Source organism: Nicotiana tabacum, chromosome 2 (assembly GCF_000715075.1).
Source record: "Nicotiana tabacum cultivar K326 chromosome 2, ASM71507v2, whole genome shotgun sequence".
In the NCBI taxonomy this organism is placed as follows: domain Eukaryota; kingdom Viridiplantae; phylum Streptophyta; class Magnoliopsida; order Solanales; family Solanaceae; genus Nicotiana; species Nicotiana tabacum.
In genome coordinates this window covers 27,093,998-27,108,935 of record NC_134081.1, presented here as the reverse complement: position 1 = coordinate 27,108,935, position 14,938 = coordinate 27,093,998, and the positions used below count along the sequence as shown (strand labels likewise).

General features: G+C 42.1%; 2 protein-coding genes across 2 annotated transcripts; both read right to left on the bottom strand.

The window, feature by feature from the left end:
* Positions 1 to 10,492: 10,492 nt before the first annotated feature.
* Positions 10,493 to 12,121, bottom strand: LOC142166367 (uncharacterized). Its single transcript, XM_075225455.1, has 2 exons — positions 11,636 to 12,121; positions 10,493 to 11,152 (listed from the first exon to the last, which is right to left on the bottom strand). The coding sequence occupies exons 1-2, from the start codon at positions 12,119 to 12,121 to the stop codon at positions 10,493 to 10,495; spliced, it is 1,146 nt and encodes a 381-aa protein (XP_075081556.1).
* Positions 12,122 to 12,176: 55 nt separating this feature from the next.
* LOC142166363 (uncharacterized) lies at positions 12,177 to 13,124 on the bottom strand. The gene has a single exon (XM_075225452.1). It carries the CDS (start codon positions 13,122 to 13,124, stop codon positions 12,177 to 12,179), a length of 948 nt encoding a protein of 315 aa, XP_075081553.1.
* Between the last annotated feature and the right edge of the window lie 1,814 nt (positions 13,125 to 14,938).

The following is a 14,938-nucleotide window of genomic DNA, read 5'->3' as shown; positions in this document are numbered from 1 at the left end:
CTTCCCTCGGCCAGATTGGCCATATACAATACCGAGTGATTGAGCATGATGAGTGGAATGTGTGAGAAAGTGAGATTGAGTACTTTGAGAGTGTGAGTACATGAGTTCATCTCTGAGATACATTGCATTGATATGCACACATGACATACATGTATAGAGATATATTTTTCTCATGTTGTACGGTATCACGTCATTCATGACTTCTCACACATGTTGACATATGGGTATAGTGATGCATTTTTTTTATACTGGCTATCTGGAAAGAAAATGAGACATCTTGATTATTATTGAAAGGACTTTTGGGAAACATTACTGTTTTCAAACTCATTCATATTTTTGGCAACTTCGGTAAACGATTTAGGTTTTCACTGATATACTTGAAAGGCAGAATTATTTTCAGAAATCATGATTAAGCTGAGCATTTTATCTCTGAGTTACTACTTTTATTACATGTTTTACGTTGTTATGAATTGTTGTTGGTTATTGGTGTTGGACCCGACCTTGGTACAGGCTCGTCACTACTTTCAACCTAAGGTTAGGTTTGTTACTTATTGAGTACATGGAGTCGGTTGTACTCATACTATACTTCTGCACTTTGCGTGCAGATGTTGGCTACTGATGTTGTTGTGTTCGTTGGGAGTTGGATCCGAAGATATACCTGCGTTCCGGTTGTAGCTGCCCCTTGTTCATAGTATTCTTAGATTCATAAAACTCTGTTTATGTACTTTTCAAATAGATGATGTATTTATTTCATACGAGCTTTTTAAACTCTATTCTTAGAAGCTCATGATTTGTACTACCAGTTCTTGGGGAAAGTATCATATTCAGATATTTCTTTACTTAATTTCTTATTTAATTATTATTGGAATTGGTTAGTGGTTAATTGGCTTACCTAGCAGGTTGGGTTAGGTGTCATCACGACTAGACGGATTTTGGGTCGTGACAATAATGGAACTTGATATTTTTTTTTTATATGTCCACCCGCAGTCCTTTCAGACAATAGGGAGGAGTTCCCGGGTAATCTTGGATGCGAATTCAATCACCAGCGTGTTCCGATCACTAAATTACTTATCAATTTTGTTCGAGCTGACAAGTTAGAAGTCAAATCCAATTCCTCAAGGACTATATCGGTAACAATTATTTTTGGGAGCGACTTAGACTTTGTTGTTTTTGCAGGAATAACCACTTTCTTGATTTGCCCTTCTTATATGGTAGTAGGATATTTTCAGTTTTATCGTCGAAACCACCGATGTAGTTTTTTAGCCACCTCGGAGCCAAAAATAGACGTTGACAGTTTATTCTGAGTATTAGGGTTCTGGGAGGCCATGGATGTTAGTTCTTTTGTTTAAATATTAGAAAGAACTTTTTGAAGGATGAAAGAGCAACAAAAGCGACAACAAGAAGAAATCTGATAAAATAATCCTAGGAAAGGAGGAATCAATATATACAAGCGTGGGGATGTCATCCTTATTCCGTTGATGTTTTCACTAGCCAGGGACTCCCATGTGTGCTAAGCATTAAATGGCGAGGATGCACGTCTCTTCATATTTAAAAATAATGATGGTGATTTAATAAACTTTTCCGCCTAAATCTTTTCACTTTTCGAATATTCTCTAAGAGACTATCCAAAAAATGGGAGAATTATTGGTATTTGTCGTAAGTAGTTGTAATAGGTGGAATGCATGCCGGAAGATATGTTGTAGTCATTCCGAGTCAATTGCTATGTTATTTCGATTATATGGTTTAGAGCCTTTAGATATGAATATCACCTACTAGATCACACATGTTCATTCTGGGTAGATGACTTCTTAGAATTAATTTTCGGGAACCCACAAGACCTCGAACGGCTACTAAACTCCGAGGTACGGGGATTCACCCATAATCGTGCCCAATTATCATGCCTCCGCGTAATCGTAAGCGGCGAGATACGTGTCTAACATATTTACTACCAATAACAGCTATCCGTAATACTAGAGGATGATTACACTTGCATCGTAGTATATATTTCACTACACCCATACTTTTAAAGCTTCTTAATATTCTTTCACGCACAGTCAGTGTACAAAGCTTCAGTCGACTCCTGTTCAATCTTGCAGATTGTTCAGTAAGAGATTCTAGCTATTCTCGCTTTTACTTTAATTCAATTTCTATTTATCTTGCATTTATTAGTTGTTATCATAAGGGGCGAATCTACAGTGATGGGTATGGGTTCTCGGGAACCCAATAGCTTTTGTTTAGATTCTATATTTGTATTAAAAAATCTGTTGAAGGTATAATAATATTGAAATGGGAACCCAATGCCAAAATGTGTTGTTGGTTCTGTGGTAAGATGCGGAACCCATGTTATGCTCACTCCTGTTGCACACTGATGCGAGTTCGAATCTCTCTAAGGACATTTCAGTTTTTCCTTTGTTTTTGCTATTTTTTCACAAAGCTTTACAAACATCTCGGCCGCGCATATACACTTTCTTCTGTTTTATTTATTATTTTTTTAGAAATAAAATATAACAAATGACTAAATCACACTAAAAAGAGAAACAAACATGGGTACTGTCATGGGCGGCTTTCCAGCCATGCCCCATGACCCCTTGGACGCGCCCCGTGGCGTCCTGGCCAGCCTCCCAACGCCCGTCGCCACGGTCGGCCCCGTGGTCTCGGCAGCTCCAAGTGACAAGCGCGCATGTGCCTCTGTCGCCCCACCGATAGCCATCGCCAGCGCCCAGCCACAGGCAAAAGCCGACAGCGCCGCGCGCGCAGACAATGCCGCGCGCGCAGACCCTGATGCTAAAGACAAAGTTGCTGCCAAAGGACTTGCTGCTGCTTTGTAGAAGACTAAGTCCTTTTCATTGTAAATATAGAGTAGTTTTGCTGCATTTTCTTTAAGTGTGATTTTCCAGCTTTCATAGGTCTAGTCATGTAACTTTGGTTTATTTTTTTTAAGCATTATTAAGGGGGACCAAGCAATCAAAACTTTCAAACAAGCAAACAATTCTCTGTACTGGTGTCTCTCCCCCCGACACCGTCTTGTTTTCTGTAATAGCTTTCATTCAATGCAATCAAGCTTTCTTTCATTCTCAATTCTCTTTTCTGCTCTCTTTCAATTGCTCATGACATTGGTTTTCCCGTACGGCACTGACAATCTAGTCTAGCGTACGGAGGGGACCTCAGTTGGCGGACAGCAACCGTACTGACATCGGTTGCCTAGCCTTACGTCGCCCTTCCAAGGAACTTCAGGAAGGCGCCGCGTAACAGTTGGTATCAGAGCCTAGGCTCGACATCGGACGAGGGATCACATTGCAATTACCACCATTTCTGACCATGGTGAATTATGGGGATCGCATCGCGACCCTTGAGGGAACAGTTGACGCATTACGGCCCATCGTGGAAATGGTGCCCGATCTAAAAACCAGCCTAGTGCAAAGGTTGGACGACCTGGACCGCAGACTCATCCAGGCCGAAGTTGACATAGAAAACATCAGCCGCGACTCTGAAGGAGACCGGCAAACAGCAGCCACAGAGGCAGCTGAAATTTTTGGTAAATTTGAGGTCCTCCAGCAGGAGCGTGCCGAGGATTTAGCCAACAGGGAACAAGAGGCAGACAGGGTGACTGCCATGCAACAAACCATTGACAACTTGACAGGCCAGCTCAACGTTGTCAATGCTGCTTTACAAGGCCTACTTCGAGGAGGCGGAAACCAATTTGGGGGTGGTGTGAACCTCGCCCCCATGGCACAAAAGCTGAAAATTCCTGAGCCAAAGCCATACAGTGGAGCTCGGAATGCCAAAGAAGTGGAAAATTTCATTTTCGACATCGAGCAATACTTCGATGCCGTGGGAAGCCTGGAAGAAGCTAAGAAGGTAGCAACTGCTGCCATGTATCTTCAGGGTGATGCCAAACTCTGGTGGCGGGTGAAGTACGAAGCCATCAAGGCAGGTGAAGATGCCCTCGACACATGGGCGGAACTGAAGGCAGCCATACGCCTACAGTTCTTCCCCGAAAATGTTGAGTACAATGCCAGGAGAAAGTTGCGGGAGCTTCGCCAGACCAAATCAGTGCGAGATTACGTGCGGGAATTCTCCGCGCTCATGCTGAACATCCGTGACATGGGGGACAAAGACAAACTCTTCACCTTCCTGGAAGGGTTGAAACCTTATGCCCGGATGGAGTTGCAGAGACAAAGGGTAGACACGTTGCCTAAGGCAATCCAAGCAGCAGAGTGCCTTGGGGATTACCAAGTGGAAGCCCGGAAGGATAGGCCTCAACAGCCTGTCCGAGGAGGATACAAAGGGGGCCAACCAAACACTAGTGGCCCTAGCAGAAGTGGAGGAGACCGGAGTGCACCCAAATCCAAGACTCCCTCTTCCGGCAGTACTAGTGCTGCATCTAACAACAATGATCGGGGGAGGAAGCCCCCCTCAGGATGTCGCCATTGCGGCGGACCACATTGGAATAATGAATGTCCACATGCACAGATGAATGCCCATCAAGCTTTTGAGGATGGGACGGATGACGACGCCGATGATGCGGACCAGACCGAGCCAGTAGGTGCATTCAATGCAATTGTTGGCTCCATTTCTGAGCCCTTAGCGGGTACCAGTGCCGGTATCCGCAAGAAGAAGGACCCCTGTCCAATTGCCAGGAAAGGAAATAAGAAGGCGAATTTGAGGACTCCTCCTCATCAAGAGAGGACCCTAATGTTCGTTGACATGAAGGTAAATGGCAAGCCCATTCGGGCAATGATAGACACAGGTGCCACCCACAACTACTTAGCCTCGACTCAGGTGGAGCGTCTTGGACTAGTCGTAGGAAAGGGCAAAGGTCGTGTGAAGGCTATCAACTCACCACCTCAACCAGTGGGTGGAATAGCCAAAGAAGTACCAGTGAAGCTTGGCCCTTATGAAGGAAAGTTCAACCTGCGCGTAGTGATCATAGATGACTTTGAGTTAATCGTGGGGTTGGAATTCCTGAGACAGACCAATACCATGCCCGCTCCGTATGCAGACATGCTGCTGATGATGGGGGCAAATGGGGCCAAGCCCTGCATTATTCCGTGCATTCCCATGAAGATGGCAGCCGAGAACATCTCGGCCTTGCAGTTGAAGAAGGGGGTAAAAAGACATGAACCCACGTTCCTGGCTACCCTCTGCATGGAAGATATAGAACGCTCCTCGGGTCCCATTCCTGCACCCGTGAAGGAGTTACTTCTGGAATTTGAAGACATCATGCCACAAGACATGCCAAAGCGTCTTCCGCCTAGGCGAACTGTGGACCATGAGATTGAGTTGGTGCCGGGTGCGAAGCCACCTGCCCGGGCGCCATACAGAATGTCACAACCCGAACTCGCCGAGCTTCGGAGACAATTGACGGAAATGCTAGACACAGGGATCATTGTGCCCTCTAAGTCCCCATACGGGTCCCCTGTGCTATTCCAAAAGAAACATGATGGTAGTTTACGACTCTGCGTGGATTACCGGGCTCTAAACAAAATCACTGTGAAAAACAAGTACCCTATTCCGCTAATGGCAGACTTGTTTGATAGACTGGGTGGTGCGACGGTATTCACCAAAATAGACCTGAGGACAGGTTATTGGCAAGTTCGGATTGCCGATGGTGATGAGCACAAGACGACCTGTGTGACAAGATATGGGTCGTACGACTTCCTGGTTATGCCCTTTGGCTTGACTAACGCGCCAGCCACATTTTGCACCTTGATGAACCAAGTCTTCCGAGAATACATTGACGAATTCGTCGTGGTTTATTTGGATGACATTATGGTATATAGCCAGACACTAGAAGAACACCTGGAGCATTTGCGGAAGGTCCTAGCCCGATTGCGGAAGCACGAACTATATGCGAAGCTATCCAAGTGCTCCTTTGCTCAGAAACAAATTGACTTCCTCGGACATGTCATCGAGGAAGGGAGGATCAAGATGGACCAGCAGAAGATTCAGGCCATTACAGAATGGCCGCCTCCTAAGGATATACATGCCTTGAGGTCGTTCCTTGGCCTATGCAACTTCTATCGGCGGTTTGTGAAAAGTTACTCCCTCATTGCAGTGCCGCTGACAGAACTTCTCAAGAAGGCCACCCCGTGGGATTGGGGCCCCAAGCGGGCAAAGGCCTTCGACGCATTGAAGATGGCTATGTCCAGTAGCCCAGTCTTGGCCCTCCCTGACTTGGCCAAGCCATTCGAAGTGCAAACGGATGCCTCCGACTATGCACTTGGTGGAGTATTGCTACAAGAAGGGCATCCCGTAGCGTACGAGAGCCGGAAACTGAAGGATGCAGAGCGACGCTATGCCGCCCATGAGAAAGAATTATTGGCTGTCGTTCATTGCTTACGCCTTTGGAGGCATTATCTACTGGGAGCCCCATTCGTGGTCAAGACAGACAATACAGCCGTTAGCCATTTCATGACCCAGCCAAAGCTGAATGGACGACAGGCTAGGTGGCAGGAACTCCTAGCGGAATTTCACTTCAACCTGGAGTACCGAAGTGGAAAGACCAATCATGTTGCTGATGCACTCAGTCGGAGAGCTGATCTAGCATCGATGTGTGTTCTCGCCGCCCTAAAGGGAAGCGAAGTAACCACCACCATAAAAGACCAGATACAGGATCTACTCATCAAGGATCCTGCTGCACAGTATTTGGTTGATTTGGTAGGACAGGGCAAGACTCGCCAGTTCTACACCGAAGATGGGTTCCTGAAGGTGAAAGGGAACCGACTTTATATTCCTAAAGGAGGAGATCTGCGACGGACTCTTCTTGCAGAATGCCACGATACTTTGTGGGCCGGTCATCCCGGCGAGGAACGCACCATGGCATTGCTTCGCCGTGCATATTATTGGCCTCAAATGGTCGATGACGTCGCTCAGTATGTGAAGACTTGTCTAGTATGCCAGAAAGATAAGTCAGACCGCTTGACGCAGGCAGGGCTCTTGGAACCACTAGCTGTACCAAAAAGACCTTGGGAAAGCGTTTCCCTGGACTTCATCACCGGATTGCCCAAGGTCGGAGATCTCACAACTATCTTGGTTGTGGTGGATCGGTTTTCCAAGTATGCTACCTTTATAGCAGCCCCACAATATATATCAGCAGAAGATACAGCTCGACTATTCTTCTCTCATGTCGTCAAGTATTGGGGCTTACCTAAAGACATTGTTAGTGATCGCGACTCACGCTTCACTAGCAATTTTTGGACCCAACTCTTTAAGTGCCTCGGGTCAAAATTGAGTCATAGCTCAAGTTTTCATCCGCAATCTGATGGCCAGACGGAGCGATTCAATGGCATGCTAGAGGAATATCTCCGGCACTTTGTGACCGGATCGCAGAAGAATTGGGTGAAGCTTTTGGATGCTGCTCAACTGTGTTTCAATTCACAAAAGAGCTCAAGTACCAACAAAAGCGCTTTTGAAATTGTTACCGGACAGCAACCGCTACTCCCACACACAGTGAACGCACCAAACATGTCAAAATCTCCTCGGGCTGCCAGCTTCTCAAAAGAATGGAAGCAAAATTTGGAGATAGTGCGGAGCTATCTTGTCAAAGCCCAAAAGCGGATGAAGAGGCATGCTGATCAGAATCGCCGCTTTGTGGAATACCAGGTGGGAGACAAAGTGATGGTCAAAATCCCAAAGCGGTACTTGTTTGCAGGGGTCCATGACCCTCGCCTATTGCAAAAATATATTGGACCCTTGTCCATTGAAAGGCGCATTGGGAAAGTTGCATACCGGGTGGATACCCCAGCTTGGTGGAAAATCCATCCTGTTTTCCATGTCAGTCTCCTGAAACCTTTTCGGGAAGATGTGGAGGATCCTTCACGAAGCCAACTCACAATACCAAGTATTCGAGGCCCCAATTCAACCGGAAAAAGGCGTGCTGAAGCTATTCTTGATGATCGAGTGATTCACGCCTCAAGAAAAGATCACCAGGAGTTCTTGGTGAAATGGCAGGGATGTGATGCAGAGGAGAATACTTGGGAGAGGGGAACAAACCTCAAAGCCTACAAGAGCCTGATTGATGATTACCTTGCAAGGAAGGCGCCGAGGACGTCGCCAACTCAGGTGGGGGAGAATGTCATGGGCGGCTTTCCAGCCATGCCCCATGACCCCTTGGACGCGCCCCGTGGCGTCCTGGCCAGCCTCCCAACGCCCGTCGCCACGGTCGGCCCCGTGGTCTCGGCAGCTCCAAGTGACAAGCGCGCATGTGCCTCTGTCGCCCCACCGATAGCCATCGCCAGCGCCCAGCCACAGGCAAAAGCCGACAGCGCCGCGCGCGCAGACAATGCCGCGCGCGCAGACCCTGATGCTAAAGACAAAGTTGCTGCCAAAGGACTTGCTGCTGCTTTGTAGAAGACTAAGTCCTTTTCATTGTAAATATAGAGTAGTTTTGCTGCATTTTCTTTAAGTGTGATTTTCCAGCTTTCATAGGTCTAGTCATGTAACTTTGGTTTATTTTTTTTAAGCATTATTAAGGGGGACCAAGCAATCAAAACTTTCAAACAAGCAAACAATTCTCTGTACTGGTGTCTCTCCCCCCCGACACCGTCTTGTTTTCTGTAATAGCTTTCATTCAATGCAATCAAGCTTTCTTTCATTCTCAATTCTCTTTTCTGCTCTCTTTCAATTGCTCATGACATTGGTTTTCCCGTACGGCACTGACAATCTAGTCTAGCGTACGGAGGGGACCTCAGTTGGCGGACAGCAACCGTACTGACATCGGTTGCCTAGCCTTACGTCGCCCTTCCAAGGAACTTCAGGAAGGCGCCGCGTAACAGTACTTATGTCGTATTTAAGTGGTTCGCTACTCTTTTAAAAATATATGTTGACGGTCGGTATTCGTTCCTTAGTTGGGTTATTAAAATATATTAATTTGAGGTGAAGATAGGAACCCATAAACTTTGAATGCTGGATCCGTCTCTAGTTATCATTACCTTTTTCTTGTTTCAAATTAACAAGGACCAATTTAATCGCATTAAATTAATTGTTTGATATCTAACTTTAAAAATTTAACTGGTTTAGCATTTCAATCAAGTTTTAGGGTGAACACACATAAAGACGTCCTTAGGTTATTAATACAGATAGTGTAATGGTATTCTTAGACCATGATTTCCATCTCCTCTTTTAAGTTCTTCTTATCTTGCTTATTCTATTTCAATTCTTGGTTGATGAAATCTCTTAAAATCATATGTTCAACTCCTTACTTATAGCTTTACTAAACAGTTTACTCTTTGTTATCCCAAATCATCAACTAGGTTTTTTAACAAAAGTGAAAGAAATGCAAAACATGTATGACTTTTTCTGTTCCTTTCCTTTTATTTTCTTAGTTTATGAAATTTTTGAAAATAATCCTTACTTAAAAATAAATATATTATCCGAACTAAACCTTTTCATATGCAGAATATTATTTATAGCGTGTTTGGTCGAGCTTCTAAAATCAGCTTATTTTAAAAAATATTTTTTTGAAAGTACTTTTGATGAGAATTAGTTTGTGATTGACTAATTAATTAAAGCACTTTTGAATAACAATTAGTATTTGGCCAAACTTGTAAAAAATCCTTTTAAGTGTATTTTTTTCAAAAGTACTTTTGGTAAAAAGTTACTTTTTCTACTTTTCTAACAGCTTTCGCTTTTACTCACAAATACTTTTTTTTGGTAACTAAGCAATTTTATTACCAACTAAGAGAATACAACTCCAGAAGAAAAAAAAGAAAGCAGCAAACTGGACTAGCCCAGGTTTACTCTCTAACTCTACTCAGTTCACCATGTCAAATAGCCTAAAATCCTTATAAGACAGGAGAAAAGTTCATATTATTTATTCTGCTGTTCAGCTTCCTGCACATACTAGTTCTCACAAAGACCTCCTGAATGATCATCTTGATAATTTTTGTAGGTTGTCTTTTTTTGCTCTGAAACACCACCAAATTCCTTTCTTGCCAGATGTAATACACAGTTGTTGCCAAAGTTATTTGGTATATGGTGGTTGTTGCACTCTTCCCTCTGTGATTACTTTCAAGCCATTGTATTTCTTCAGTCCACTCCATAACATTCCTTGATATACCTTACCATTCCAATAGCTTCCTCCAAATAAAAGTAGATACAACACATCTGAAGAATAGATGTTCAATACTTTCCAATGTTTCCTGACACAAAGGACGTGTCTGATCCACCACCATTTCCCAGTGAGCTAGCCGATCCTTTGTATATAACCTTCCATGAGCCAACATAGTCATTATGAAAATAACCATTTAGGAGATCCTGGGTTGTTGCATATTAATCTTCTCCAACTAACCTTTGTATACTCTCCAAGCATCTTTAGATACATCTGTTTGATTGAAAATGAGCTTAGATTCATCAAATCTTATTTGGTCATACCAGCCTCCTCAATATATTGCTTAGCTTTAAAAACCTTTTGTATCATCCAACAAGCTTGCTTTGGAAATTTATCCCACATCGAGTCTTCTCTCCCATAGTATATATGAATCTACTTCACCTATAAGATATATTTCTTCTTACTCAAATTCCACAATAGCTTACACATAGCCGCTTTGTTCCATAGGTGAATGTTCAGAAGATTTAGTCCTCCTGCAGTCTTTGATAGACATAGTTTATCCCAAGCTAGTAATGCTTTTTTGGAAACCTCCACGTTTCCTGTCCATAGAAAGGTTCTGCAAATCCTCTCAATCAACACAATAATCTTCTTTGGTAATAGAAACAACTGAGACCAGTATAACTGAATTGAGAAAAGAACAGACTTTATTAATTGTACTCTACTAGCATAGGAAAGTAATCTTAAAGTCCAAGAAGTTATCTTGCCAATCATTTTATCTATCAATGGTTGGCATTGTATGACAGATAATCTTTTAGAGTTTAGTGGTACCCCAAGATACCTAATTGGTAGTTCTCCTTTATTGATCCCTAATAGATCCAGTATTTGCTTCTGCACATTGTTACTCACGCCTCCAAAGTAGATTGAGCTCTTAAGGAGATTTGCATTTAATCCAGAAGCTTGTGAGAACAGTGTAAAATAATCAACTAATAGCTGCACTGATTGAACATCTCCTCTGCTAAACAAAAGCAAGTCATCTACAAAACTCAGCTGCACATTCTTCATTTTGGCACACTTAGGATGATACCTGAATCCAGGCTCATGCTGCAGTGTTTTCAGTAGTCGTACTCTATTGCCAATACAAATAGATAAGGTGATATTGGGTCGCCTTGCCTTAGGCCTTTCTTAGCAGAAAAATAGGGGGCAGGCACACCATTTATCATTATAGAGTAGGATACTGATTTAATACAACACATAATCCATTTTACAAAAATTTCAGGAAACTGTAAACTCGTTAGAATCTGCTCCAAGTAGACCCATTCTACAGAGTCATATGCTTTTTTGCAGATCCACCTTTAGCATGCATCTTAGTGATATTCCCTTTCTATTGTATCCCTTAACAAGTTCATGACTAAGTATTATGTTATCTGATATAATCCTTCCAGGAACAAACGCAACTTGACTGCCATCTATAAGGATATCAATGACCTCACTCATCCTACTAGTAATAATCTTTGAGATGATTTTATATAAGACAGTACAATATGATATTGGTTTGTATTCTTTAATTGAAACTTAATATTGTACCTTGGGTATTAAAGTCACATAAGTATAGTTCACAGACTGAAACATATCAGTGCTCTGAAAGAACCCCATCACAGCTTCAGTAATATCATCTCCTATTACATTCCAAGTCTTTTTAAAAAATAAAGTATTATAGCCATCAATCCTTGGTGCCTTCTGATCATCAGTCTCATTCAATACTGCTTCTATCTCACTTCTTGTAACTGGCTTAATTAGCTTCAGTTGTTGTTGTCTACTTAGTACATTACCCATCTGCATGACTTCATGTCTGACACAAGGAAGTTGCCTTGCAGATGATCCCAAGAGTTGTTTATAGAACTCTATATTTGCAGCTTCAATTGAGTCCTTATTCTGCAATATATCTCTATCAGCTGTGACTAGATTCCTGATTTGATTTTGTGCAATCATGTTCTTTAGACAAGCATGAAAATAAGAAGTGTTAGAATCTCCTAACTTCAACCATTGGACTCTAGCCTTCTGTCTCGCCATATTCTCCTCAATTAGACTTCACTTTTCCAGTTCCAGCTTTAAAACTTTTTCCTCTTCAAACATAATTTTCCTCTTCAAACATAACTTGTAATTTTTCTTTTGTCTTCTTAACTCTATCTGATATTCCAGCAAATTCCTTTTTGTTTAATATTTTCGATTCAACTTTCAGCTTCTGCAATTTCTTCCACACCTTAACCATTGGAATTGAGTTGTTAGGTCTGGACCATGTTGTCTCCACTATTGCCATAAATTCTGGATGATCTACCAAGTAATTATAGAACTTAAATGGCCTGGCAACCTGTTCTTTCCTATCCTCCAGTGTAACACTTAGAGGAGAATGATCAGAGAACAACAAATCTAGAACTAAAGCTTCCAAATGAGTCCATTTTTGTACCCAAGCAGGGTTAATCAATTCCCTATCAAATCTTATGTACACATGGTTGTTAGTCCAGGCAAATGTCCTCCCTTCAACTTTCATTTCCATTACGCCTGTAACTTGTAAGAAGTTCTTAAAATCTCTACTTTTAGCTTCCTGAATTGGTGTACCATTTACTCTATCCTCCACAGATAAGACAACATTAAAATCTCCCATAAGTAACCAAGGATCACTCATTGTTTGAGTTATACAATTCAACTCTTCCCATAATACTTTCATATCTTGAATGGTGTGCAATCCATACACATCAGTGAAATAGAACTCCATTTGCAAGGAATACACCTTCACGAGCCCATGCATAAATTGTTCGTGAGTTCTTAATATAGTAAAATCAAAATAAGTTGGATTCCATAATACCCAAATCCTTCCTTTTCCTGTATGTTGATAGTTAAAACTCCAGTTCCATTCAACAGCCACCTTATTAACAAACTTAACAGCTACTTGATGCTTAACTCTGTGTTCAACAATAGCCACTATGCCTACCTTATTTTCGTTTAGGAACTTATTTAACTCTTTTTGCTTATAGATCTTGTTGAGCCCTCTTATGTTCCAAGTTACTAGCTTCATCTTGATAAAATTTTAAGTTGAGAATTCCTAGTTCCTCCTCTACTACTTTGTGCTATATCTATAGCCCCAATAGAATTATGCATTTCCTTATTAGCTTCTCCCATCAAAGGACTAAAAACATTTGTCACCCCAACAATATCCATCTTGCAAGGTATTGAAGTCCTTGCTATTGCATTCCCTCTCACCTTCTGCCAATCATCCTCTTTACCTATCTTCTCTATATTATTATTAGTATTAGTGATGGCTGCAGTGGAATCAACAACAACACTTTGTTTCCCATCCTTTTCCTTCACCTTCTCCTTGGGTTGAATTTGTTCCATTGACACACTATCCTGCTTTTGAGTTTTCTGCCAGATTGCTTTAATCATTTTCGGCTTAGTTTGCTTCCCTTTGTTACCATTAGTCTTGTGTTTTGCCTCAGGCCCAATCCGACATGTATGTCCTATCTGTAAACACTCTGGACAATATATTAGTTTCCAATCATATTCCACTGCTTGTTCAAAGAACTTTCCCTCTAGGTCCTGTACTTTTATGCTAACTGGAAGTTCGCGAGTGACATCCATTTCCACCAATATCCTGGCATATGATATTTTGTCGATACCAGAAGTACACTCGTCTACATAGATAGGGCATCCTAACACGCTTCCTATATGACTCAATGTAACAGTATCCCAATAATTCAAAGGTAAATTTGGCAATCTAATCCAAAGAGAAATAGTCCTTAACACTTCTTCACTGAAGTTAAACTCTGGACTCCATGCTCGTACGATGATAGGTCTGTTATTTATGGTATATGTGCCAGAAAATATAATAGCATCACGATCCTCTAAATTATTAAATAGCACCACAAAATAGCCTTCATTATGATAGTAAATTTTTGGCTTAGAAGTGAAATTCCAAGTTGCAGCAATAAACCTCTCCAAAACACATATAGTTGGAGAATCGCCTACCACGTAGAGAATGGCTGCCTTCTCCCACTTCAGAGTCTCTTGTTCGATTTTCTTTTTTTGTAATTGTGCGACACGCTCCCCATCAATGATCACCGGTTCCACATAGCTAAGATTCATTCCCCTAGCTACAAGTTTACTTCCAGCAAATAGCCCAGCCCATGATTTACCCGCCCCTCTACATGGATTGCTTTTTCTTTACTTTGAGCTTCATTCTCAGTACTTTTGTTCAATTGATCCTTATTGGTATCAGCCGTAAAGTTAAGCTCCTTTACTCCAGCAGGCATGGCCACTTCCCCACTACCACTAGCTGTATTAGTTGAATTAAAACATGGATGGTGAACTATCGCTTGACTTTCCCCTCTAATCTCCGTCGGATTGGCTTTACTTGAACCATGCTTCTGTTTTTGAATTGAGTTTCCTTCGATTAATTGCGGAGGTGTGGTTGCCTGTTTGAACCCAAACTTAGCCTTGTTCCACCACTATAGCCTTGTTCGCAACCTTAGCAGGTCTTCCTCCAGGCATTTCTGGCGACTGCGCAAGATAGTAATGTCACTTTATCGTGCGCTGAGAGAAGCCAAAGAGAAGCTCTTTTTTACTCACAAATACTTTTTCCCCTGCTAAAAATTTCGCAAAATATCTTAACTTTGAAAAAAAGTAATTTTGAAAAAAAAAATATTTTTGGGCAAAAAAAGCTTGGATAAACAGGTTACCGGTATAACAGTTGACCCCAACAAGTAGGAATATAAAATAAAGAAGAGATACACGTTTTAAAATTGATTCTAAAGATGAGCTTTGAAAAATTAGATCGAAGACTATTGGATTAGGATTTTTTTTTTTTTTTTTTTGGGGGGGGGGGGAGTGGGG

Coding starts and splice junctions, on each gene's coding strand:
- LOC142166367 (XM_075225455.1), bottom strand. CDS start 12,121: ATGGCGAGACAGAAGGCTAGAGTCCAATGGTTGAAGTTAGGAGATTCT. Junction 11,153..11,635: donor ATGTGACTTTAATACCCAAG/GTACAATATTAA, acceptor AAAACACTGCAG/CATGAGCCTGGATTCAGGTA.
- LOC142166363 (XM_075225452.1), bottom strand. CDS start 13,124: ATGAAGCTAGTAACTTGGAACATAAGAGGGCTCAACAAGATCTATAAG.